The sequence below is a fragment of the Sturnus vulgaris genome, chromosome 9 (genome assembly GCF_052056855.1).
Source record: "Sturnus vulgaris isolate bStuVul1 chromosome 9, bStuVul1.hap1, whole genome shotgun sequence".
NCBI classification, from domain to species: domain Eukaryota; kingdom Metazoa; phylum Chordata; class Aves; order Passeriformes; family Sturnidae; genus Sturnus; species Sturnus vulgaris.
This window is the reverse complement of record NC_142251.1, coordinates 15,993,303-16,020,830: the sequence shown is the minus strand read 5'-3', so window position 1 is coordinate 16,020,830 and position 27,528 is coordinate 15,993,303. Positions and strand designations below refer to the sequence as shown.

At 37.3% G+C, this 27,528-nt stretch overlaps 1 protein-coding gene across 8 annotated transcripts; it reads left to right on the top strand.

Annotated features, from left to right (window-relative positions):
• The first annotated feature begins 1,144 nt into the window (after positions 1–1,144).
• KYAT3 (kynurenine aminotransferase 3) lies at positions 1,145–24,241 on the top strand. Of its 8 annotated transcripts, none has more exons than XM_088169943.1 (14): positions 1,145–1,202; positions 4,965–5,065; positions 8,239–8,297; positions 9,397–9,541; positions 12,236–12,385; positions 13,598–13,684; positions 15,044–15,166; positions 15,258–15,378; positions 19,292–19,368; positions 20,166–20,255; positions 20,844–21,030; positions 22,031–22,104; positions 22,538–22,624; positions 23,948–24,241. In XM_088169943.1, the coding sequence occupies exons 1-14, from the start codon at positions 1,160–1,162 to the stop codon at positions 24,008–24,010; spliced, it is 1,407 nt and encodes a 468-aa protein (XP_088026069.1). In that variant the 5' UTR covers positions 1,145–1,159; the 3' UTR covers positions 24,011–24,241. The 8 variants fall into 8 exon arrangements, with proteins under 8 accessions (XP_088026069.1, XP_088026072.1, XP_088026070.1 ...); XM_088169946.1 differs by lacking the exon at positions 1,145–1,202 and adding an exon at positions 1,203–1,431; XM_088169944.1 differs by lacking the exon at positions 1,145–1,202 and adding an exon at positions 1,408–1,554.
• The last annotated feature ends 3,287 nt before the right edge of the window (positions 24,242–27,528 follow it).

Below are 27,528 nucleotides of genomic sequence, written 5' to 3'. Positions count from 1 at the left end.
CAGTTCTTTCAGAAATATTGATGTGTATTATTGAATTTTTTGAACAAGAAATGTATTTAATACAATGTTATGCCAGGCCCTTGCAAAATCTGATTTGTGGGCTCTTTCAGCTCTGCAGAATCACAATGGGACTTTGCATAAAAAATTAATTGGAATTGTGCGGTCTTTCTCTTAAACAGTGATGTATAATGATGTAAATGATCAGTACAATGGTGTTGATATTAAGGTAAACCAGTTTTGTAAAGATGTATAAGTGCAGGAAAAGTAGGCTGTAAAGACATTTTAAATATATACACACATTTCTAATTGAATAATCAAATTTGGTGATGATGAGGGGTTGATTAAAGGGAACGTTTTAATTTACAAATTGAGTCTCTGTCCTGATTGTGAAGGAGAACCTTAAAAATGCGGATTCTGTGAGCTTATGGAATACCTTAAGAAATCTGGAAAATCTCATTATTTTCCTTATAAGTGGTTAACTTAGGCATGAGATAATTTTTTACGATTTTGACACTTTATTCCCTCCAGAAAGGCAAAAGCCCAAGAAAGGCAACCAGTTAGCCCAGTTTTTCCCAACAGAGCTCTAAGTTTTATGATACCTGAGAGATGCTACGTACGTGTGTGTGTGTAGCGCCATAACAAGATGTAGTCGAGAATGAGGAGATGAGGGAAAAAAAATCGCAATTGCAGTTCTGATTTTAAAAAAAAGAGGGGAAAAAAAAGGGAAAAGAATATGTCCACGACAACTTGGCACCAGGTAGAGACATTTCTAAGCCTTGGTTCTGCCCCGTCGCTGCTCGCAGTCCTCCGCCCTCAGCAGCTCCGCACCCGCACAGCGCCACGGGCGGGACGGAATGGGCCGGAATGGGCCGGAATGGGCGCTCTCCGGCCCTCACAGCGGTGGGACGGGCGGGACGGGAGCTCTTTGCCCCTCAAAGCGGCGGGACTGGAGCACTCCGGGCCTCGGAGTGGAGGGATGGGCGGGATGGGCGCTCTCCGCCCCTCACAATGGCGGGACGGACGAGACGAGAGCTCTCTGCCCCTCAGAGCGGCCGGGCAGGAGGGATGGGCTCTCTCCGGCCCTCGGACTGGAGGAGCGGGAGGGATGGGCGCTCTCCGCCCCTCAGAGCGGCGGGACGGGCGGCCGCGGCCCCGCCCCATGGGGAGCGGAGGCGGCGGGCGGCGGAGGCGGTGTCGGGCCGGTGAGTGAGTGTGGCGGCTGCGGCCGGGCCGAGGCGCTGCTCTCGGGGCCTCTCTCTGCCGAGCGCCTGCGGAGGAGGCGGCTCCCAGCCCCAGCTGTCCTCCAGAGCGGCCGGGCCGGGCCGGGCCGGACCCGGGAAACCCCGGCTGTGAGCGAGGGGCCTGCGGGTGAGGGCGGGAGGCGCCGGTGCCCGGCAGGTTCCGGACTCCACAACCCCGGGAGTGCCGCAGGTTGGAAACCGCGTGGGTGGGAGCGCAACACAGAATGCCTACAGGGTAGCCACTCGCTCTGCGAGGGGGAAAAAAAAAGCGAGGAAAAAACCCACAACCTCATCCGGCTCCTTAGTCCATATGGTAAAATTTATTTCTCTCCATTTTTTTGCCCCATTTTGCTCCATTCCGTGTAGATTATGGAAGAAGAAATGACAAAATGTTGACTACTATGATAAATCTTTCTCATGCAGCAGACTTTAAGTTCAGTGCCTTTGCCCAACTTCGCTGATTTTGGCAACAGTTCTCTTGGCTCAATAAGCCATCTGTTGCATATAGATGGTAGGAAAAAAAGTCCTGGAGAGCCCTCCACTGGTAAAATGGCACCTTTTCTTTCTCCAAGGCTTTCATCCTCTAGACAATAAGAAGAGACAGTCCTTCAAAGACTTGACAGTATTTAGTTGAGGTTTAATATTTTCTAGGTTTGTGTGGCCAAAAAATATTAAGCCCAACACAAATATATTTACATTATTACATTACTGTGGTGGCAGACAGGCTTTCAGTGTTTCTAGTAATGTTTATCACTGACGCTATTTGTTACCTGAAAAAATGCAGCAGCTTTAAGGGGTCTGACCGTGTTGTTCAAGCTCTGTGACATGTTTTTTTTTACAAATTAAATAACTAAAGCTCAAAAATGAAGGAACAACAGCATTTGGCCTTTTGTTTCAAAGGAGAAAAAACAATTAATTACAAAATTGTAACTCTTTATAAAATGTCCCAGAGGTTCAGCAGCGTCCCCACGTCAGGGTACTGTGACCAGGAGTGACTGTGGGCAGCTGTGAAGGGAGCAGAAGAGCCTACAACTCAGAGATTGTATCTATGCTAGAACAGTTACAAAGCACAGCATGAACCAAATGATTGTTAATACACAGATGGATTCATCTGTTTCCCATGACCAAGTCCAACTGTATCTTTCAGTCTAGTTTAAGTACCAAACCTGAGTTTCAACCCAGTTAGCAACCAGAATATGCCTTTCTATCCACTAAAAAACATTTACTGCACCGACCTTTTTGATAGCCTTTCTTGCTTCTCACTCCTCTAAAAATACAGAAAGCTGTAGGAGTAATCATTTGTTATCCCTTTTCCTCTAACATGATAATTTTCCTGTTTTCTCTGTGGATATGCAAGCCTGAATTCCAGGAGGACTGACTACATGAATGCTTCAGAGCACTGAAAATTAGAATGGATGAAAAGAATTCCTAATTTAATTTCTGGGTTCACCAGACATGACTCTTGGCCAAAATGCTGATGTCTGACTCCAAGATTGAAAAAATAAACATTAATAAGACTAAGAAAGAAATTAATATTACCTTTTAATTCCCCCACAAAGATCAGTGCATTTTCTGTGTTTGAAGAACCTTACAACTTTTGAAGAGAGTTGAAATGGAGTTTGCAGTACTTCTCTAGCTGCCTGGCATTGTGCAACTTCCCTGAACTGGAAGAAACTTTGTATCCTAATGATAAAAACTTAGCTTGGGATAATATAAACCATCTCATTGGTGTGCCATACACATACTTGGTTGTGCTAAAACACATACAGGGGTAATAATTGAGAGTACGTTCATTGTCAAAGTAACAGGAAATAATTCTCTTGAGCCTGTGCTATGTCTTAACATGTCATATAATATTATAGTGGGAATATGTGAGTTTGGGAAAAAAAGAATAGGCCTTGGTGGTTTTGTTTTATTTTATTTTGGGGGTTGGGGGGGGGGGGGGTGAGATGTGTGTGGGAGAGTATCTGGTTATATTAAGGGGGCCTTTCCATTTACATCCTAGAGTAGCTTAAGTGGAGGAACTCAGAGTTACAGATGAGAAAAGAGGCATTTTTAGAAATAAAACAAGTCGTAAAAGTGCTTTATAGGAGGTTTTTACATTTAATGGCCAGTAGACTTGTCTCTGTTTTCACTGGAAACGTGTCACAGAAACAGTGGGAGAAGTGTTACATGCCATTGCCTGTTCTTACTGAGGCTCTTCAGCAAAGTACTTTCCATTATGTTCCTCATAAAGTTTTCACAGTTTCTACATTTCTGTGGTATTAAAGGTGGATATAATTTTTTTCTTCAGGTATTTTAGGCACTTGCAGAGATTGACCACGCCACAGTTATACAGGTCTGCTGCTGCTCATGCAGTGTGGTGGTTTTGTGGGATTGCCTTGTGTCAAATAATAGTTCTGTTTTTCAGTACACCGTGACACTAATGCTTGAAATATTTACATCTGTCAGTAATTTTTCTTCCTTGCAAGTTAGTTCTGCATGTAAGGCTTGCACATTTTTTTGTTTAATTTTTCTGTTTCTCACTACAAAGTGAAAGAGGCAAAGATATGCATGTTTGTCTCTCTGCATTAACTAAATCCTGCAAGTGTTCACAGCAGGCTGCAAGAGTTACACTGTCTTTAGTCTGACCCTGGGAATAGCACCAATGTCATGGTCATGTTTGAAGATAGCATCAGTATGTTACACAAGTAGTTTTTGTAACCTTAAACAAGGGGAGAAATAGAGACCTTCATAATATTTTTGATTTTGCATAATTATTCTCAAAGATAACCTTGAATATGCTAAGTGGTATTCTTAGCAATTATTTAAAACGTATTTGCAGGTCTTTTTTAAACAAATGTATTTCTTCTGTGTCTTTCAGAGTATCTGCTGACTGGTGTCAGATTTACTTGCTGTTTACTTGTGTTAGTCCTCAGACAAGCAGCTTCTTCTTGTAAATGAGCATCAATTGCTTGCTTGCAGATGGCTAAATGCAGTGGGATTATGGGGATATTTGGAAGGTCTAATTGAGTTAGCCACAACTCAGTACTGTGTGAGAAAGACACTAATTTCAGAAGTGAGACTGAGTTTGTAGCACTGGAGTATGAGAAAGGCAAAATCAGAATACTTTTAAAACTTATGCATTTGAGGCACAAAGTGTCTTTTCTAGGTGTTTTCAGTCGTGGGAGATATTCAATGTTTGCCAAGTCACTGTGACAAAACTTAGGGTAGTTACATAAAGTTCATAGGCCTCCCTTTCCAGTGTGACTGGTCATCTTAATTTTCTTGATTTCATCATATCTGATTTGGAACACTTGGAAATGGAGACCAGTTTTAAAGATGTGCAACTTTGAAAAACTTGGCTCTTTTTCTATTCTATATTATCAATTTTAATAGAAATTTTTATTACACAAACACATTTCCACAAGAATTTTAACAGAGACTTTGAAGCTTGAATTGCATTTAGTCCTAGCTGTTACTCAAAGAAAAGAAGATCAATGTTGTCAAATAAGGGAAACCTTCCTTTGAGATGACACTCAGAAACATTTTTTAGCCCTGACAATTACAGTGTTTCATCCTCTGTGTTTACAACTGTTACAAGGTAATAATTTAGTAGCACTTGCTTAATTGAAACAAAATTACTGGGGGGGAAGAGGAGAGGATCTTAAAATTGCTTAGTGATGTGTGGGAACTCCTTCCTAGAATCTGGAAGGTTTTTCAGGTCACTTATTTATTATGCAGGCATGTTCCTTGCTTCACGAAACTTCTGTTGCCGTGGCATTAGAAACTGCCAGCTAAGAGCAGATTTGCTTTCCAGATCCATCAAACATTCCACCTCTGCAGTAAGTATTCCTTCAGCTCCATAGAGAAAACTATTTCATGCAATATTTTAGAGATGTATTAATTTTGCAATATTGCAAATATATATGCTTTAGATGTATTTTATTTCTTGTTATAGATAAAAACATTTGCTATCAAAACCGAAATAAGGTATTTGAATTAGTCAAATATTAACTACACTAGCGTAAAAGAATTTGGTGATTATTGCTTTGTGTATCCTTTTTAGTCTTTAAAGTCACATCTAGCACATATCACACCAGAAAGATTGCCTAGCTTTTAGAGAGAAGCTTGAGATACAGGAGACAGGTTCAATCTCAGCTTTATCACAGGCTTTTGGTAAGACAATTTATTTCTTTTTATCTCAATTTTCCTTCAATGGTATGAGAGTAATGATGCTTCTTGATGCTGCAATAACAAAGGGCCTATAAGTACCTTAATTTTATGTAGAAACTTCTTAATTTCCCAGCTTAACTACTTATAAAATTGTGTAACTTCATTTTAAGTCCTCCAGTTATATTGAGAGAAAACAGCTTTACAGCATAGCAGGCAGCTGGAGGTGACACTCGGCATTCCATATAGAACACTGGAATGTAAATTATGTTACCAGTTCATCCAGTCAACAAATTGTGTCAACAAAGGCACATGACAGATCCTTCGAAACAGATGCTTGAATCATTATACTGGAAAGTTGTAACATAGTTTGTCCCTATGAGAAGTTTCTTTTAGTGTGCAAGCCACTTTATAGGTCAGCTTTTGCCTGAATCAGTTTTTCATATGATGTGTGTATTTCTATTCTATTTGATTGAGTTGGATATTCATATTAAATGTCCTCAAATTTAATACTGGTTGTTTTATTTTGTTTTTAATTTTTAATTTTCTTAAGATCTTGGCTTAAGTTGTAGCTCTTGACTGTGTATTCTACAATTTATTTATGTGCCATGTCAGAGTATTTGCTTCCAACCTTCTTAAACTTATTTACATTCAATTTCTTTACAAGTTTCTCTGAATTAAGAAAAAAGATAAATACAAGTAGCATCTGGCTTTCTATCAGGTGCTTCCCTGGTTAGAAAGTGTTAGGGAAAGTAGGAGGTCAATCAGGGCTTGATGAAGACCTGGGTCTCCTACTTAACACTCATCTTTGAATCTTTGACTCCTGAGAATCCTAGCCCTGCACCTAGAAATGGATTGGAGATTATCAGGTGATGACTTAACTGGACTGAAAGAAAAAAGAGTCTTAAGATTTGACATGACCTTCTGGAAAAAAAGAACGTCAATGATTTTAAAGTATCAGTTGATTAGTTGGCTACCCCAAAGTAGTAAGGTTGACCTGAACGGCACTGTAATCCGAATCTGTGAAAACCTGAAAATCAATGCTAGTCCTGCTATTCTGTTTTAAAACTAGTTCCAAGACATAAGAAAGAAAGAAATAGAAAGACTTAAATTGTTAAATATTTAAATCTATAGAGTATGGAACAGTAAGGTGAAGGCTTATTTTATTGTCAATACATTTAGCTAGGGAAGGTTACTCACTGCAGTTAAGATTTACATTATGGTTAATTATAAAAGTCCTGCAGTTGATAAGCCTTTAGCTTTTAGCAAATTGAAACAATTTAAGGAGAGGCAGTGCATGAAACAAATTTACTCATGGCACCATACAGAATTCTCATTGTTAATCAGCAAGATTTGAGGGGAGTCTTATTCCTTACTCTACAAGAAGAAATCTAACATGTAAAAAAAGATTTATGTGTGTGTCTTAGTGTAACTATTACCTGTGTTGTTTGTATTTTTAAAGTACAGCCAAACATCAATCATATTTACCAAAATGTACACTTTAAAATTGGATTAATCTTCTAAACAATATGTGTGTTTTTAAATATATGCAATACAGATTACCTCTCCAGGACTCTCCCTTAACTCCCTCTTGTTCTATGTTAAGAAATCTGATTTGACCTGTCTAGTTATCTTAAAGGTTTTCTTCCTGAGGACAACTAAAAGGTGTTCTGTGTTTGATTCCTCTGGTGTTTGTGTCAACAGATGAGGTCAGAATCAGATCTGTTGAGAAGACATAGGAGCAGAGAAGATTCTGTTTAATTTTGTATTTTCCCATTCCTCATATCACAACATATGAGATGGCTTCATTACTGAGTGCAGGTTGAGTGCAAGCATGGACCTGCTGCAGACTGTGTCTACTAGGAATCATTTCTATGGATTCAAAACTGAAACTTGAATGTAATGGTAATACAGACATTTTCATCTCAGAATATGCTGGCTAGAATACGGTTTTTGAATCTTTCTGGTAATAATAATAATAGCTGAAAGTGGTAAAGTAACTAAAAATCTGTAGCTTGACTCAAAGAAACAGGAGTGTCTGGAGTGATGAGGGACTATGTAATTTTTTTATCTGGTATCAAGCTAGCTTGCAAAGTTGATATGAACTCACACTTTTTTGTTTGCAAATAGAAATAAATTTGGGTTTCTGTTTCTCGAATTCCTTTCAATTTTTAGCTTTAAAATATCACAACTATCAGTAGGTTTTTCTCAGTTTCCATATAGAGTAGTCATTACAAACCTATTTTACAGAAGTCTTCCAAGACCTAATTTAAGGTCTGAATATACAGAAAAAAAACCATATTCTGATGTGGTTTTGCTGTGCTCTAAGGCAGATACTTTTAAGTTTAAAAAATCTTAATGAAAATAGGAAATGTCTTTGCTATTTTCTTCTTATCCATCAATTTAACAAATAAAATTACATTGCAGATGCATACTTTCCAGATTGAGCAGGAATTGGACTATAAATAGCATAATCTTTAAGATGTTAGCAAATAGTAGAAAATAAAAAGCAAGTATGTGCACTAATTTTTTTCTTTTAAGGTCATATTTTGAAACTATTGAGTTAATTATGCCCCTCCTCCATCCTTGCTGAAAGTTTAGTGGATTTAGACAATGATGAATGAGAATTTAGAAGATTTTTTGTGTATTTTCTTCTTAGTCTGAATTCAAGCTATTATGGAACCTTTAATGAAAGAACATGTCGATAATTTTGTGTAACTACCGAATTCAGCTGGCAATGGTATATTTGAGAAAGAGTGAATGAGGGTTTTCATGCCAAATCCAACAATATCATACTTTGTGTTTCTTAACAAAACCCTTCTGTCTGTATATTTAAATCTTGCAGACAATGCCCTTCAGACACAAAAATACAAGACGAATTGAAGGCCTTGATAGCAATGTGTGGTAAGTAAGAGGAAAGTATTTGCAAATTTCAGAAAATGTCCTTGGCTGATGTATTTTCTTTCCAAAAAGATAATTATTGCCAATAATAAGGTACATGGTAGTTGCTATCTCTGCTGGAATATATTTGGCACCTGTTTAAAAACGGTGAACTAAATTAAATTAAAGGTATGATTAATTGTTATTTTTGAGCTTTAAATATTAGGCTCGGGCTTCTCTTCATCTATTAATGTAAGACAAGTATAACTCGTGGGCATGGTAGCATAGCTGATTTTCAAATTTAAATGTTAATTCTGTTAATTCTTTTTCTATGTATAAATTGGTCTTAAAGAAATATTGCCATCACTAATAAATGTGGAATTTTCTTAGTTGGTGAAAAGACTATTTTGGGCTTACCTTAGTTTGTATGTTTATGTTGCAGTAGTTATGTGTACATATACGCAAGGTGTTTTGATTATTCAGCCTCAAGCTAATTTTTAGCAATATATGCTCATTTTTTGACAGAACTGTGATGCTATATAGGGAGGCTTATGATGGGGGAAGAGTTGCTTTGTTTTGTTTTTTAAATCTTGTTAGCATTTCGGTAAGGAGGAAAGAGTAAAATGTGAAGCTGACCTGTGAAGGGAGGAAGGAAAAATTGTTCAAGGATCCTGCAGGCTCCTAGGAACAGTTAATAGGCAGCCTGAAACAGTCTGTTGCCTAAAATTACTTTAAAAATTATAACACTCTGAGGTGACTGGGTAGTTTAAATGATACCTTCAATTGACTGAATTTAACCATTAAGACATTTAATGTGCCTGGTATTCAGTTTCTGCCTATATCCAGAGTAACTGTGTGTTTGTGTATCTGCACATCTGAGCACTTCTGGCAGAAAAGTTATTCTGTGCATGCAGAACATCAGCCTTTTCTTAGATGCCCTCTGACTCCTGTGGTCACTTACATTATTTCAGCCCTCAGCTCTCCATGTGAGCATTCTACTTAAACCTGTTCCCAGTGCTGTAAGTTTGGCTGTAAATGACATACTTTTGTTTTGCCTTCTAATGCTAATGAATAAAAAGATAATTTATCTCATATGTTAACTTTAAGATGTTTTTCTTTACAGGGTTGAATTTACGAAAGTGGCAGCAGATCCCTCAATTGTTAATCTTGGTCAAGGCCTTCCTGATATATCCCCTCCCAGCTATGTTAAAGAAGAGCTGGCAAAGGTAGCAGCAGTTGACAGACTGAACCAGTACACCCGAGGCTTTGTAAGTATTGTGGAACGCCAGGACCCAAGTTCAGTGGAAAATGTGCCACAAGGAGAAAAAAAAAAGACTTTAAATTAGTTTTATCTATAGATCATAGTCTTATGTCCCAAATTAAGTTGATCTAATAGCCTTATCTGTTACTAATGAACTTCCTCTGTGTAGGCTTCTTCGAGGCAGAATCCTTCAGCAAGAGCCAAATGGTAGAGCAGGTTTGGAATAGACTGTCTCTGTTGATTCAGTTGATTCAGTTTAAAGAGTGTAGGTCATACATTTACATCTGACCTTGGTCAGTGGGAACATGTATCAGACAGTACAATGGGAGAACAAAAGAGAAATACTTCATATCACTGAGACAGCACGTCTAGGATCAAGAAGAGATATACCCACAGAACTTAGCAGGTTTCAGTGGAGACTAGGAAGGGATGAAAGCAGGAAATTTTTGCCCTGGAATATATTCATTACCCATTCTGTAGGCTGGCTTGTAGAGTTTCTGTCTTGAGCTGGGTGTGAGGATGTGGCATTTATCATTGTCCAAGGCAGGGTATTCCAGAAGACTGTTACTGTTTTAGTACGACCACTTCCTTGTTTGGTTTGTCTGTCTTTTGTTTTGTGTTAAACTGTATTGCCCAAATGAGAATCATATGCCAGGACTGCTACAAGACCCTCAGGAGTCTATCAAGTATTTTTGTAGCTTACCATTTGCAAGAGGGGCAGAAAAGCATTGCATAGACCAGAAACTGTAGGCCAGAAACTGTGTTGGTAGTTGTGGCATCACTGTGTGCATATTCCAACATAATTTTTGCCAATCCTCTGAGAATCTGCATGCATTAGAAATGATGGGGAGCAGCAGTGGCCAGTGCTTCCCTAAAGGACAATCTCTCACAGTGGGCAGAGTGGAGGTCTGGGCAGCTGTGCCCTGGGGAGCAAGGCATGCCCAGAGATACTGGCTGGGGCAGCTCAGCTCACCTGAGATCAAGCCAGGAAGTCAATGCACAGGTCAGGCTCAGCAATGCTAACCACAGTCAGACATAACCCAGTCATCACTGGGCAGGTCCAGGGTGACACAGCAGGTCTAAGGTCAAGCCACAAAACCAACAGGAACCTTTAGCTATGTACAAAGATACACACAAATGATATCCTGAATTAAATTAACTTCTGGGCTAAGCATTAGTATGTTTATCACCCACAATAAGGTGGGTGAAAAATCTTTGCTCACCAAGCAGACAAGGTTTTGGAGGACCCTTGGCACAGTGGACAAGGTCACAGAGAACATGGGCTGCAGTCTTGTCAGGCTGCTGTACTGTAACAGACTTTACCAACTACTAAGAGAAACATTATCTCAAGCTGAAACCACACCAAATCTACTTTCTGACAAATATTCGCAGACTGATTCTGTGAAAATATTTGCAAATAAAGCATAAATTTCCTAATGCATGCAATTATTCAGTATTTACTTCTGTCACTTTGTTCTTTTTATCCAAATAGTTTGATAATTCCCATGGTAGTTATGGATATTGACAGATATACTGGAGATAGTAATAAAAGAGGAATTTTTACTAATATTCCCATCTTCAACCTTTGCACTTCATCTACAAACTTCTGCACTTCTAAGGTTTTTGAGCACAAGTATTTGTGGTAGCACACGTGGAAGGGATGACTATGAATAATGCCCATCCATCTGATAATTGATGCATTGTCTCAGCTAAACTCGGAGCTCTCAACAACTGCAGGACCACAGAGTGGCTTGATGTGGCTTGGATGCAGCAGCATTCCTGTCTTGCTGGCTGGCCCACGGCAAGAAATGGCTGCCATTTGAATCAGCAATGATTTGTAAGCCTTAATTTATGGTAATGTTTTTGTTTACAGAAGGATTCCTGATTTAATGCCTTGTGTGTCGAGATATAATGTTCAATATTTGAGACGATTTTTGTTACTTTGTTGCATTTTCTCAAGGAGCTGTTTTCTATTTCTATTAGGTATCTCAAAAGAAAAAAAATATTTTAAAGGTAGAAAACCTGCAGTTTTCCTGAATAAACAGAATTGTGCCTTCTTATTTCTGGGTTGTATATGATCATTGTTGCATGTTTGTTTTCTTTTTATTTGCACATTTTGAGAAGAGTACGTTAACTGCCATGTCCCTGGAGGGGACACAAATGGTGAATGGTACTCTGAGATTTGGGATGTGACTATATGAATAAATATTTTGTTCACATGTGCTATTTATCAGCAATATATAAATACACTAAAAAGATTTTCCTTGCTTCAAGTACTTTTAGTTGAAAGATGAGGAAGGAAACGGAAGGAGCTGAAAGAGACTCAAAAGGAGTTGGGGGTGAATTGGTGTCAGAATATTCCCTGCTCTCTTTCTGTTTCTTGTCCTAGCTCTGCTATAGGCTATCTGGACCTACTATGAGATGTGATAATATGAAAGAAATTGAAAAGCAATTAGAATAAAAGAATAGAAACAATTTCCGAGTAGATACAAATAAATTGAGAACACTTTTCTTTGCTAGTGTGCAAAAAGTTTAAACTCTGCAACCTGTTAACAGCCATTAACACTGAGGGCTAATATTGTATTTTTCTATTTCAAAAAGTAATAGTTTGATACACGTGGAAAAAAGCCCAAACACAGGCTTTATACTTTGTCAGGAACACTTCAATCAGGTTTTTTGTTTGTTTGTTTGTTTTGAACAGGGACATCCATCACTGGTGAAAATCTTGTCTCAAGTCTATGAGAAAGTTTGTGGAAGAAAGATTGATCCTCTCACAGATATCTTGGTGACTGTGGGAGCTTATGGATCTCTGTTTAGTACAATACAGGCACTAATTGAAGAGGGAGATGAAGTAAGTTTTTATGGAAATATTCACAGACATGAGAATCTTTCTCTTTTTCTTATTTGTCTACTTCTAATTATAAGTTAATGTTGGGGCTTATTTCTGTCCCCACTGGTTTGATTTTTTACAGTTGTACATCTCACTTATGGTTTCAGAAGCTGTGATTAGGAAACTATCCTTTGAATGTCTTCCTATCACACATCAATTTACAAACACCTTTTTTCACACTTAGGGTATCTTTGGCAGTTTCTTTGTTACTGTTACTGTTAGGTGACACAATACACGCTGATTTCTTATTTCAGAAAACGTGTGGGCTGTTGCCTGCAACAGGCAACTAAGGGTGGCACAAAGAATTGTTGGTGTTTGGGTAACCATTGTGCATCAGGTTCTGTTTTGGGCCATTGCATGGTGGCAGCATAGGTAGTAGAAAAGCTTGTTAATTTACTGTACTAGCTGATTACTCGGCTCTTCACTATTACTGTTGTCTGCCTTCTTGACAATGATATAAAAAGTCATTTTACAGGTAGATAAAACCTTTTTGTGTTGTCATGTATTTTGCTTTCAGTGTTTTATTTGTTTCACTTGTATATTGTATTCTCATCTTGCTTTTATGTTGCTCTGATAATCACTTCTCTTTTATTTGGAATAGTTCTATTAGCCTTTGCTTTTGGTGGTGTGGTTTTTTTTTGCTTGTTTGTTTGCTTGCTTTGTTTTCATATTGTCTAGCCTCTGTGCAGTTTTTCTTGAGTTTGTCCTCTTTCTTTACCTGAAAATTTTTGTCTGATAAAATTTGAGGACTTAACTGTTCTTCTGAGTTTTCTACATACTTGGAGATCTTGGAGTTTCATGTGCATAATTAGAGCAGCTCTGTTGTGGTTCAGTAATTTGCCATTGCTATTTCCCATCTTTGCATCTTTGCCTTGCGCCTTCAAATCTGTGTGTAGAACTCAAACATGCTTATCACTATAACTCAATAGTTGTAATGTGTAACTATAGAAAAGTAGCCTGTGTGTGTTGTCAGAAAGGAGTAGTGCTTATCAAACTTAGTCTGAGGGCATTATTGTGTTGTGTTCTAAAAGGAGGAATATTCTACAATGTTACAACACTTAACCTGGAGCGCCAGGAACATTATCAAGTTATGGCACCAAGGTAAATGTAGAAATATGATGGTATCATGCACAGTATACTCTTTGTTTCTGATACTGATGATTGTCATTTCAGGTAATAATAATAGAGCCATTTTATGACTGTTACGAGCCAATGGTAAAGATGGCGGGTGCAAAGCCTGTTTTTATCCCACTAAGATGTGTGAGTAACTCTTTAAAAATTACTAATTATATGAAGTTTCTTATTCATATTCAGTACAGTTTGATGAACCCCTATGTGATCCATTTCTGTATCATTTTTCATAATATCAAATTACATAAAAATGAGATAGATTGCTATAGTGTACGTCTGAGACAATGATAATCCAAAAGAGATAGAATATTTTATTAGTGTTGGAGAAGGTGAAACAATGTTTCTTATTTCCTTTAATTTGTGTAGTCTGAAAGCTGATTAAAACTGTTTTCTTCAGTTTTCAGTGCAAATTATGGAAGGGAGATCCACATATCAGTGCAATTTCTCTGTCAGCTGGTTTTCTAAAGATTTGGTTCCTGAACCCTGCAGCAATTCCTACAATGAAAGAATACAGCTTATTTTTTTCCAAAATATGCTTGCTAAATAAGGACTGATCCTGTAGTAGATGTATTTGCTATACTTGCAAGAATTACTGTTTCCTTTAATGTTAAATAGGCTATGGGTTAATATGGGTCAAATTGGTACTGCTGGCATTATGCCCACAGCTTGCAAGGGCTGTACTGCATGCCAGTTGTGCCTTGTGCAGCTGGCAGCCTTGCATGGGAAGGGCTAATGGGCTCTTTGGGCAGGACTCTTTCAGGAACACTATGAAATCAGAACAACACAGAGTGACAAAATCTCCAGGACTACAGTGGGAGTAGGTGAGACTGTTCCTCTGGATGCCCACTTTCTAGGGATGTTTTGAATGACAGGGCACCTCCTAGTATTTTCTGTTTCACACCATTGTTCTTGGTCTGTCCCTCTCCCAGTCATTGCAGGTGTCAGAAGGGTAGTGTGGCCATGCTCCCTGTTTTTTGTACCAACTGGCCCAAACTTCTAGACCATTTGGAATACCTCAGAGATACTTGTATTGTGTAGTATATAAACTCCAGACACTCAGTAGAGCAGGTTTTTCATTAGTTTAAAGAGGAGGAAAAGACCTTGAATCCCTAGTGTTGATCAGTCTTTTCAGTCAAGCTAGCACACACTTGCTCTACTGTCTGGCAAGGCTGTAAACTCTCCTGCCATGTGACTGGGCTTTCTGCATTACACACTGTAATAATAATCAGCACATGTGCAACAAGATCCTGAAAATCAATTCCTGCAGGGGCTTTCAGGCAGACAGTGGCCAGGAGAGGACAGCCACTGTCATAACAGTTTACCTCTTCCTAGAACAACCTTCTCTCAGGTGAGCAAGACAGATTGGATAGGTTGTTACATATGGTTATGAAAGTGAGGGTGATAAGCTGAGCAGTTCTCTTTAAGCTGCAACATGTATTAAAGCCATGTATCAATTTATAGTGGTTTTGTTTTTTGTATTTTTTTTAGAAAAAGGATGGAAACACTGCATCTAGTGCTGATTGGGTCTTAGATCCTGCTGAACTTGCAAATAAATTTAATTCCAAAACAAAAGCAATTATTCTGAATACCCCACACAACCCGATAGGCAAGGTAAGAGTCGTGCTTTGACACCACCTTAATTTCAAAGAATGCCTTAAGTACTGTGATTAATGCATTTTCCTTTATTTTTTCTGAATCCCAGGTTTTTACTCGAGAAGAGCTCCAAGTAATAGCTGATCTCTGTATTAAACATGACACCCTGTGCATCAGTGATGAGGTGTACGAATGGCTGGTGTATAAAGGGAATAAACACGTTAAAATAGGTACTGATTTTTTGTGGCATCTTAGAAGTGGCTGTGGAATGATGCTGTGAACTTGCCTCCCTATGGCAGTGCTTGCTGGAAGAAGCTCAGACTTCAAGCTTTGAAATTTTTCAATGTTTAGGCTCTAAGGAGGAGAGCCCCTCTCTTTTTTAAAAAGTATTTAAAAAAATAATTTCCAAATAGAATTTCCAAAGCTCTTAAATGACTTTGGAGCAGATGTCCACAGAAACCAGTGGGACTGATACTTGTAATTCAGTTATGATCATATGAATTTGCCATCCTTATTCAGCTACTTTGTTGGCCATGACAAGTATAGCTTCTGTTACTGTGTGTGTATTTGACAGTGCTTTGCTGAAGAACGAATAGAAGGAACAGGAATTAGAGCTTCCTTCTCAAAGCTTTGTAGAGATGATGAATGAGGGAAATGGACAATGAAGAATACAATTATTTTTACTCCACAAATTATAAAAAGTAAAAAATAGTATAAAGGTCATTGTGGAGATAGTGCACAAGCACTGTCCCTCCGAAGGATGGAGACAGGGTTAAATACTGGACATTGAATTCAGTGAAGTAAGTCCTGCAAGTGCAGTATGAAAGCCTGTTAAATCTCAGGTAGTGTTGCTACAGGGGTAAAGCACCATTGCAAGAACAAACCAGAAAAACAAATAATGATGCCAGGTTCCTGATCCTCTTGTTTTACTTGATCCAAGTTTCACTGAAGTTAGTGGAATCACTCCCACTGCCTCAGGACAATTTAACCTAGAGCAGGTTCCTGAACTCCTTTGCCAGTTCTGTAATGCTACAGCTATGTATTTCTGTGAAAGTTTCTAGTCGGGTGACCTCAGGTTGGCTCTGCTGATGTATTTGAAAAGTCCAAAACTTCCTTCTCATATGTACAGATATTTTGTTTCTGATTGTAGCATCTTGCATGAACTACCTGTGATGTACTTATTGTTGTATTAAAGGCACATTTCAGTTGTGTGCAATAGAGGCATATAGTGAAGATTAAACAATAAAACCAAGACACTTAAGTATAAATTAGACACAAACAGACTTACCTTTTCCCCCTGACTCTACCACTGGTTAAATGCAGAATAACTTTGCTTCTAGGTTTCAATTCTATATTTGTAGAGTGACAATAAAATCCATTGGTGGGGGCTACACCACATACACAGTATGAAAATTAAATCTTACGAGTAATAGAAAGAAAATTATATATAAATGACCTTGCAATACTTGTGAGCTCAGCTGCACAGTTGCTGGTCATCCAACTGCAGTACATTGATTGCATTGGCCATGCATAGGCTATGAGTTTTTGTTGGGGGTGACCTAATTCCATGGCTGTTGTGGTTGCCTTGATAGTGATACTATCAAATATCAAATAGTATCGAAGACCTTCAGACATGGAAGAAGGAGAACATTCTGGGCACATTAATATGGTAGTAATCTGAGCCACTGCATCCTAACAGGTTACCTAACAGACACTAACTGTACGTCCCAGTTGCAAAGTGAAGTCAGTAAGATTAAAGATTTCTACGTGGGCTTAGCAGGTGTTTCATGGCCTTAGCATTTCATGCAAGGCTGTATTCAGAATTAAAATTTGTGTGGTGTAAGGTAATCCCTTTTCCTTTTCAACAGCAGCAGGTCCAAAGACATTGTCAGCTATGCGTCATCATCTTATGGATGGCGAGCGAATTCTTAAGATGCAGCAAACTCCATTGTTGTCAGAATCTTAATGCTTCAAGCCAAAACATTTCCGGTTAAACAAAAGGCATGCTGTAATTTAGCATAAAATGTAAAAATACTATATTAAGAAAAAGCAAATTAAACCCCAGAAAGTTAGTAACTAGGTTTAGGTACAGATTCTCTAACAGATCTCATGATATCATCTTTAGTGTTAAAAGTACTCTTGAACTTTCAGGGTAATACTGTAAACAATAACATTACTTCAGTGAAAGAAACAGGCTCTGCTCTTTTTTTACTTAAGTTCCTCATTTCCCTTATTACTTTTAAGTCTACAAAAATAGAGTGTACCATTTCCCTATTTATAAACTCTTGTGTTTCCATAATAACCTCTACATGTTCTGTTCAATGTAGTGACACTCCTTTTTTTTTGTGGGACGTAGAAAATGGATATTGCATCATTTTACATGATCTGATAGTTCTTCCTTGATACAATTTAGCAGGGGTTGCTAGCCACAGATCATAAAATTAATACAGTCTTTGTGCTGTCACTGAAGCAGTTTTTGGTAGCATACAACACAATCATGTTTCCCATCATCTGACTTCTGTAAAAATGTGGACTTCCTCTGCATTATGATTAGGGTTGCACTGACAGATTTAGAGATTGCACCTCATAACTGAGGATTCTGAGCAAGCCACTCAACAAGCTGAGTACCATCCCAGGTAACAGGCTTATTATATGTTAGCTTGTACTTTATTAGTTTTTAAATTGTAGTCAGACTTGGTTATGGTGTCATAAGATGTCATATATGGTTGCCAAGTGGCATAGAGAAATTTTCCTCTCTATTTAAGACTTGTTTGTAAAAGCAATGGAGCTGCTTCTTTCTTTGTGCCCTTGTACTGCTGCTATTGTTTGAAATGCTGCCACATTCTATCTCCAAGGTTGAATTCCTGTGACTATGTGGCAAAACAGGCTTGCTAGAGCCCATTAGCTTTGAAAGCCAATTCTTTCTGCAGCCTGTGAGAGCCAGTTTGGGTGCCTCTAGGAAGTGATCTGTACTCTTGGCCTAGTTGGTAGAAGACACATCTGTTCAAACTTTTTCTTTTCAAGGTCATCACAGAGTAGTTGAGTATGGGTAGGCTAATATGAAAATCAGTTTCTTTCATGCTCTTTGGTTTCTCTTCTTGGTAAGTTTGCTCAAAAAATTACAATACATGTTTCAAATAACTGAAAGAATTACACCATGTCTAATGCCAATAACTGCTACAAAAAGTTCCTTGTGAAATTCAGGGGTTTAATTTGGAAAATCTTTGTTCATTGGTCTCGCTAGAGAGATTCATTGGTAGTGGTTCTACAAATACAAATGAGGTGAAAATGTGTTGGTGACTACTGTAATTACAACCCTGGCTGACTTGGTGTCTCAGACTTACATGTGTCTGGATTTATATGTTTCTCTTGAAATTAATTAAGTTAGAGTCCAAGTAGAGCTTTGCAGAAGCAGTATAGAGAAAAAAAGATTGCAAACTACAGGCAGAGACCTTTTCTCTGTCATCTCCTTGGAAAGGAAACAAAGGATTTTGGTCTCCTATCAGATTCAACTGCAAAGACAGAGACAGGCCTCTGTGAGTCCCTTAATCACTGCAGATATTTTAGCTAACTGCTATTGTTACTCAGTCTCAGGCCTGTTCAAACTGTACAATACAGCATAATTTATTTACTCACTCTGCTAGTTTTCTGATGTTCTGTTGTTTGATTCTGGGTTAAAAGTCTTAGTAATTATTTTTTCTGATATCTGAGATAGACAGTGTCACTGAACTGGACAATTCTAGTGAAGTGGGTTGCAGTGCCTGAGTCAATGTTGTGTATAGTACTATTACCAGGCTTCAGAAATAATCTGTCCTAGAGTGAAGGGGTAGCCTTAGATCATATTTTTCTTACCAATAATTGTGCATTTTTGCTGAGGATAACTAACACATAGTTTTCAAAGTGTACCTCTTTTTCTCTGTCTATTCTTTCTCCTTTCATTAATCTCTACCTTCTTTTAACGCTAAAAAGCACTGGCCCATATATCCTTTCTCATTTGTTACAATTGCTAAAATTTTAGAACATTCTTGTTGTTTGCTTAAGATGCAGTGAAAATACAGCTCTGAGCTAGGGGCAGTGCAGTTCTTTGAACCACATGGAATATGTGAGTGCACCTGTACTAAATTAATTTTATTTTATGTACAGCTATGTTGCCAGGTATGTGGGAAAGAACAATAACTATAGGAAGTGCTGGGAAAACATACAGTGTAACTGGCTGGAAGGTAAGAAGAATCAATATAAATAAGTTAAGTCATAGAAATAACAGAATGCATTTTTTGCTCTAAAAACACCTCTGTTTTTATGATCTGTGTTCTGAAAGTTTCTGGCAAATCTTCATGTCTCCAAAATGTATCAATACCATTCAGTTAGAACAATTACTTGTCTTTAACACCCATGTCTTAATTATCTTCTTGTCTCTTAATTGATAAACTCTTGTGAGTTTAAATTACTAAAAAGTCCATCACAGTACCATTTGCTCAAAATCTGTAAAGATTCTTGGAGAAAACATGGATTTTATGATATTTTAATTTCCCAGTTTTCACATCTTGACTTAGAAATATGTATCAGAAAGGGAAAAAAATTTGGCAACTAAATTGTTCTTTATCACCTGTCTTCACATTTAATCACAGCATATATGATTGAGTAGTGAGCTTTTGCTTTATATTTAAACTGGCTTTGACAGAGGACCTTAAGAGATGGAAAGTTTCTAAACCTATTAAAAATAAGATTTCTAATAAATGTTCAGTTTGATTTCTAACCCTTGTTATATGAAGAGTTAAAAATTTGCTCAGTATCCTATGATAGGGATAAGGGGGAACCATAACTGTTGTCTCAAATCTACCATTTTTAAAAGGTATCATACACCAAGCTTTGTGTAAACTATCTTTTTCTTAACAATTTATAAAAAAAAATGCCTTAAAAGAGAAAAACTCGAGACATTGGCTAATTTTTAGTATTTGTCATCTTTTAGTAACACCACTGCCTGCAAGTATAATGTATGCATGCTTTCCTCCCTTAGCTTGGTTGGTCCATTGGTCCTGAGTACCTGATTAAGCATTTGCAAGTTGTTCATCAAAATACACTCTATACTTGCCCAACTCCATTACAGGTAGGTACAGATGGGGCAAAGAACATTGTTTTCTGGTGTAAGAAAGCTGTTGGCCTCATGTAATTAAAAAATAATCGCAACAATGGATTTGTAGTTGGAAAAACACATATTCTAGGGTGTAAGAAGAGGAAACAAATTTGACCAGCTCAGCAATTATTAAAAAAAAAAAAAGAGTCTTAGAGATTCTTTCATCTTTCACCTACAAACTACTTCTTGCATAAAACATGAGAATCTTAATGGTTGCCTAGCAAATATAAGTGAAAGTTCTGTCTACTAGTGCCGAGTATGCTATGGTACATTTTATCAAACAATTAAATTTAACTTCAATTCGGATGGTAAGCCATTGTGTCAAAGACTCTGACTTCTTTATATGATTAGTGCCTAGCAAAAGTTTGGGTGCTTTGGGTGTTGCCACAGCACAAAGTGTAACAAAGTAGCAAACAGATTACAGATGTAGCTAGTGGAATTTGTGTGGTGATTTGCTTCATAAGGGCTAGGATTGAACAAAAATCCACGATTTAAGCAGGAAATGAGAGTATCTGTGAGTTTACTGGATGTTAATGAGTACTTTGGACCTTATGTTTCCAGGAGGCTTTGGCACAGGCATTTTGGATAGACTATAAGCGCATGGATGACCCAGAGTGCTATTTTTACTCCCTGTCTCGAGAGCTGGAAAGCAAGCGTGATCGGATGGCTCAGCTACTGAAAGAGGCTGGACTAAAGCCTGTCATTCCAGATGGAGGATACTTCATGATTGTTGATGTTTCCACATTTAGTAAGTATAAAGTTTATTAAAGAGCTTGTGGAAAGTAAATTTGGTTAATCAGAAAATGCAGCTTTCATTTTTAACGATATTCTCATCTCATATGTGTGCACAACGTTGTCGGGAGTACTAACTGGGATTGAAATTTTCAATTTCACCTTAGCTTGTAAGGTCGATTTTGTGAGCTTCAGCAAAGCATTTGGGATCCTAACTTGCTCTCCAAGCTTTGACAAATTTTTAGAGAGGATAAAGGAGGTAGATAAACATTCATATTTTCAAAATGTCTATGATTATGAAAATGTATGAGACCCAAGCATGTGGATAATATCTTGAGTTCATACCATTTGTGTTTTCCTCTTTCTGGTCTTTTCTTGTTTATTTCTTTGTTTTTCCTAATCTGAAGTCATACCCTGAAGGCTCTTGGAAGCATTCTGATCTCTAAACACTGTAAAATGCTACCAAAATTTACAAACCATTTGAAAATTCAGGTTATGGTAGCTTCAGAGGAAGAATTCTCACAGGGGAAGGGTTTTTTAAATTCCACATTTTTTCACTAACGGGTCTAAATAACATTTGTCATTCAGACAGAAATGTTTAAACACAGAAGGATATCACAGTTTAATCATGTGTCAGGAAGTTTTAGGTACCCCAGTTTCGCAGGTGAGAAAACTGCATATTCAGGGATTATTGCTGTCCATGCAATAAATGCATTCTTCAGTACCCTCCACAGCCCTGAACCCCCAATAGCCCAGACTTCATGACTTGGAGTATTACATGGGTTTCTTCCAAGCTACATGTCTGAATTTGCTTTGGATGGAAAGCAAGTGCTCAGATGAGAAGGGAAAGGTTCAATCTGTTGGCCTATTTTACTTCTTATAGTATAATTTAAAAATTCTATATTAAAATAAAAACATGTATCATCATTCTTAAATATTAACTAATAAAATGCTGTTAATGAATGCCTTCCCATTGGAATCTAGGAAATCTTACAACATATTTGTTTTACATTTAGATGTGGATCTCTCTGATATAGATGAGAAACAACCTTATGATTATAAATTTGTCAAATGGATGATAGCATCTAAGGTAAGATATCTCAGTCCTACTCTAGTTTTAGAAATTATATTCTGCTGAAAGCAAGAGCAGTGCAACTGTTGTTATTAAATAATGTAGTAGATATGTTCCATTCAAAATATTATTTGGTGTGGCTGATAATGGTGTGACTAAAATATTGCTAAGTATGTTTAAAATGTATGCTGTAGGTTTGTGCTACATCCCAGCACTTTTCTTTCAGCATGTTTAAGTATTAGTTGTACAAAAGTACCTTTGAAATATTTTGCCTAAGAAAAGTAATTTGAATTTAGTAAAGCCTAGCTAGTACATACAAAATTGAACCTGGTCTTTCCTTCTTGTGTTGGGAGGGAGACTTCTAGAAACAGAATAGTAAAATCATCATGCTCAAACCAGTTTTTTCATACACATTTAAATAAGCAAATGCTATTTCTGTTTTATGTTTCAGAAGCTGTCAGCAATTCCTCTTTCAGCATTCTGTGGTCCTGAGACAAAGAAACAGTTTGAAAAATACATACGTTTTTGCTTCATTAAGGTAAACTTGTGTCCTGAAAATCAATGCAGTGCAGGAATCTGCAAGAGACACTGTTACATTTTTGCCCAGGACCTCTTGTATTGAAAGCTTTTAGGAACATAAAGTTAGTTTGGTGTAAAATTCAGCACAAAGTATCTTCAATTATCTTTTTGCTGATGGACTTTGCACCATCAGTGTGGGTGGCATGGCTAGGAAGGACAACTGGCAGAAAAAACCTGGATGGGTAGCCTTTTTAAGCTTATTGTATTGATTTTTAAAAACATTATTGACCAGTGATGACAGTGAAAATTATTGAGACAGGTAAGATATCAATTAGTGTGATACCCATAATCCAGAGCAGAGAATAACTGTATAGCAGAGTGTGTGCCCAATGCCTGCTCAGTGTTCAACAGCAAAAACAGTGAAGAGGTCACCTTCAAATGTAGCTCACTTGCCTAAAAATACACAGAGTTTCACATGAGCTCCATATTACAAAATAAAACTTTTTTTGTGAATTGGCTGATTTTTGCCATTTTGTGAACACCTTCTTTGCACATATTCTTCCCCCTGTTAAGTCTGCTCTTGAAAGGCTGAAAATGTTTGGGGACAGGTATGTAAACTTTGATAAGCCCAAAGCCCTAAGATGTTTCCCAATTGTTTGGTAACAGAGTCAACATAATGGAATATGTGCAAATCCTGAACTGTTCTGCTTAAAGATCAGAGCCTAAGCCTGAAAGAATAATGAAGGGGAGTTTCTCCTTGTGTTACTTACTTCTTTTGATGAGGTGTAAAGTCTGTGGTATAAACTGAGCCAGTAACAACCAGGGTAAAGTTACTGGTTGTACCTGTGGCTGATAAACAGCACTCATCATTTCAAGTTAGACTGCCTGTTTGACTCACCAGGCTGGAGCCAAACTACACAATTTGGAGGGATTATGTTTAAGTAGTTCACAGCATAACATGGTTGCAAGGAGATTAAAAAATCCCAACTGTACTCACAGGGATTAGGAAAGTGTGCTAGCATGTCTCCAAATCAGAGCTGCTAAATTACAGCAGTGCATTAATGCCATGAATTTATGTAAGTATTGCTTTCATTAAATGGGATAATATGAATGCTGAGATAATATCTTTTAAATATATCTAATAAATATTTTCAAGGAATCAGCATTGAATTCTTTGTAGAGTCCAGATTTGTACCTAACAAACTGTCAATGGAAAACTGGCTGAAAAGACACTTATAGGATGCAACTGAAACAACCAAATACTGATTTGAGATGATATAATCATGTTCCTCTTTTCAGGAACTCCATACTTGCAGTAATAGTGTTGCTCCTTGTTTTGCAGAAAGACAGCACACTAGATGCAGCTGAAGTGATCCTGAAGAACTGGAATAAACAGACCGGCTGATTTTTCTTATTAACTCTTCCATATGGTATAACTATCTAAGAGTAGTTTTTTTTTTAATTGCAAATTTAAGAAAAAATTACCTAATACAGTACAGAATTAATATTACATTGTAAATAACTTTTTGCTGCTACCTGCTGAGGAGTTAAAACAATGATTTACTGAAATATGTGTAATGAAACACAGAGATTATTTTCAGTCTTTTAAAAATAAATTGTTTTTCTCTTAAAGAAACCCCAATGGTATTAATTCTTTTACTGAAAGAAAAGATTCATAGGACTTAGTGTAAAATAAATTCATGATATAGGTATTTTAAAGCTTACGAGTAAAAAAGGGGAGGTATTTTTGGTATGAGATAGTATGGGAACTAGAGAGAGACTTAGAAACATCTTACTTTGTGAAACCAAATAACCTGCAGTAGAGGAAGATGAAGACCCGTGGCTCATATTAGATAATTGCAGTGACTCTACACACCTGCCTACCTACTCTGTCTGCAGAAATTGCATCAGTTTAAATAAAGTGAAAAGTGCTAAGTTACATAATTACTATTTTATTTCCCACAATAGTTATGCATGGTGTTCTGAAGTATTCAGTCCTCAATACAGTTATAAAAGTGGCATCTAGAATAGGAATTTATTTATGTCTACCTTGTATTTATTACATGGATGAATCTACAAAGCAAAATATAGAAGACTTTGCTTTAGAGGCTCCTTTACAATCAGATGCACAGTGACATAATTATTTGTGTAATTCTTTTTCTTTGCATGTTACAACATTGGCAATGTCACACCAAACTTATTTCAAACTCTTTAGATCCAGGGGGTGCTAATGCTATTCTATGGAGCTCAATTAGCTTGGTTTCAAGCACAGTAGATAAAGGACTTCCTTCAAAAGAAGTCTAGTTGGAGAATTCTTTTCTAGCTCCCTCCTTTTTCACTTTTTTCTGCAATCTTTTAATCTGTGGATGGGTTTCCCACTAGCAGAAGAAATTCAGGTAGGTGACTTTTTAAGGCTGTGTGCTTTGTCCTCCATGATCTTACTATGTTCTTCTCATGAGCTGTCCTGGTTTCAGATGGGAGTAAATTTTATTCTCAGTACCTGGTACAGTGCTGTGTTTTGGATTCAGTATGGGAATAATGTTGATATCACACTGATGTTTTGGTTGTTGCTAAGTTGCATTTATCCTAAATCAAGGACTTTTTTGTGTCTCCTGCTCTGCCAGTGAGGAGGAGCAAAAAATTTAAAAAAGCTGTGAGGGAATATAGCTGGACAAATGACCTGATCTGGCCAGAGGGATATTCACACCATCGAGTGGCATGCCCAGTAATCAGCTGGGACTTAGCAGCAAGGGGGCTTCAAAAATGGGGTCTAGCATCAGTCATTGGATGTAAGCAACTGTATTGCACATTACTTGTTTTTCTTTCTTTAAATACTTTTTGTTATCATTTTTATTATTTACTACTGTTTTTCTTTTTTACTTTTTTTCAATTATTAAATATTTTGATCTCAACCTACAGGTTTTATTTTTGATTTTTCTCCCCATTCCACCAGTCTGGGGTGGTGGCTGAGTGAGCAGCTTGTTGCCAGCTGAGCTTAAACAATGACACAGCTCTTATGATGCAAAGCCTGAACAAATTCAGTAACTTGTTTTGCTGATGTTTTTACTCATTCTACAATCACATAGCTGGACTCTTAACTGAATTCCATTAGACTGTGACCATGGCCAGGACCTAAAGAAAAGGCACAGAAACTGGACTGGGAGAAGAGCTGCTAGATTTTTTCATTAATACTTCTCGGTCTTGGGCTTTTGGGAGTCCAGTAGCTGGGACTTCCATAATCTTTGTAGCTGTCTTGCACAGCCATTCCCCAAATCTTGCCAGAAGATGGTTGGCTGGTATTTTGAAAGTGGTGTGTAGGCTTTGTGTAGAAAAAGCAATTAGATTAACTTAGCTGAAATTTCAAAATAAATTTGATTTGAAATTTCCTACATTAAATTCCAGGATAAACTATTTTTAAGACACTAAATTGCTATGAAACCTACTCTATATTTTACATGGAATTTTAAATCTGTTTATGCAAGTTGTACTGGAGAGCTGAGATGTTGCAGAAACGAAGAGATTGCAACAGGCTACTGAACTGCATGAAAAATCAACAAACCATTACAAAGGTCCTTTAGACATACAAATAAAAACCAGTGATTTGTTTTCATTAATGTACTGTTCATTGTGTTTGCAAAGGAATCTGAATATCCCATTATTGTTGAAATGATGCTGGTAATATTTGCAATGTAAGAATTGCAGTTTAATTACACAGTTTTATCGCTGACAGTAACCAGCATGAGAAACTTGGTGTGAAATTTTAAGAAACTCCAGAATGACAAATGAAGTAAATTTTAAGATAGGATTTTTGTTGTGACTACAGTGATGGGAAAGAACAGCTGGGGACAGCAAGGTAAACTTTGTGTATTATTAAAATCATCTGTTGGGGGAGAGTGTTAATAGTGATATTTCCATGTGCCACATCAACCACTTTTTGTTTGCTGCTTGAAAAATTGCTGCAGACAAGGAGTAAATAGTTAATGATATATCATCTATTGTATTTTTGCAACATTTCTGGAAATTACTGTCCTTCTCTGGTGAAAAAGAAATTCTTTCAATTCTAAGTTAATGAGAATAGGGCTAGGAGGGTTGATAGTGATTGCCAGCAGAACATCTTTTTTGTGGAACAGAATGCAGGATAAACCAAGGCAAACCTGGAAAGCTTGAAGGGACTCATTGTGATGATGAGGCACATCAGTTGCAGTCATTGCTCCATATTTCAGACGTTATGGAGAAACTTAGTATCATGTGATGTATTTACACCAACAGTTACAGTGATTTGTTTTTCATTACTCTTTTATCTTCTGGGTTTACCAAACATTTCTGAAAAAGATCATTGCAAGTGGAAAAAAAGTTTTAAATTTGTATCTCAGCATCTCTATTTTCTAATAGTTCAGCTTTCTTTTTCCAAAAGGTTTCTATTTATTTTTATCCTAAGGAATTTGCTGTCAATTTTAAACTTGCCCATTTTCAACCAGCAAACAGTACTGAAGTTGGTATGGAAGTGTTTGGAGGTTGTGTGATAATTAATTTGACTCAATTTTAGCAAGTATTAATGAACTTTTCATCCACAGCAAATTTCTTCCTTTGAGCTAGTAAATTGAAAAATATTCTTGTTACATAGTGGAGACATGTGCTTAACTGGTGTGAAAAGTCCTCTGTATCTGATGAATAATTAGATAGAAAATTTATGACTGTTGAGAGACTTTAATGCTGATCACTTTGAAGCATTGAAATAATGGCATTTTCCAAAATCTGTAGGCCTTCCTGTCCTGTTCATCCTTTTCTTTAAGCAAGGCTAGGCTCATTCTGAAGGAATAAATTTCTTTTCCACTGTTTTATGGATTGAAAACCAGTTTTGCTGCTCATTCTACAGACTAATTTTGCATATGGATAAACTCTTGGGTAGTGAAAGCCAGGACT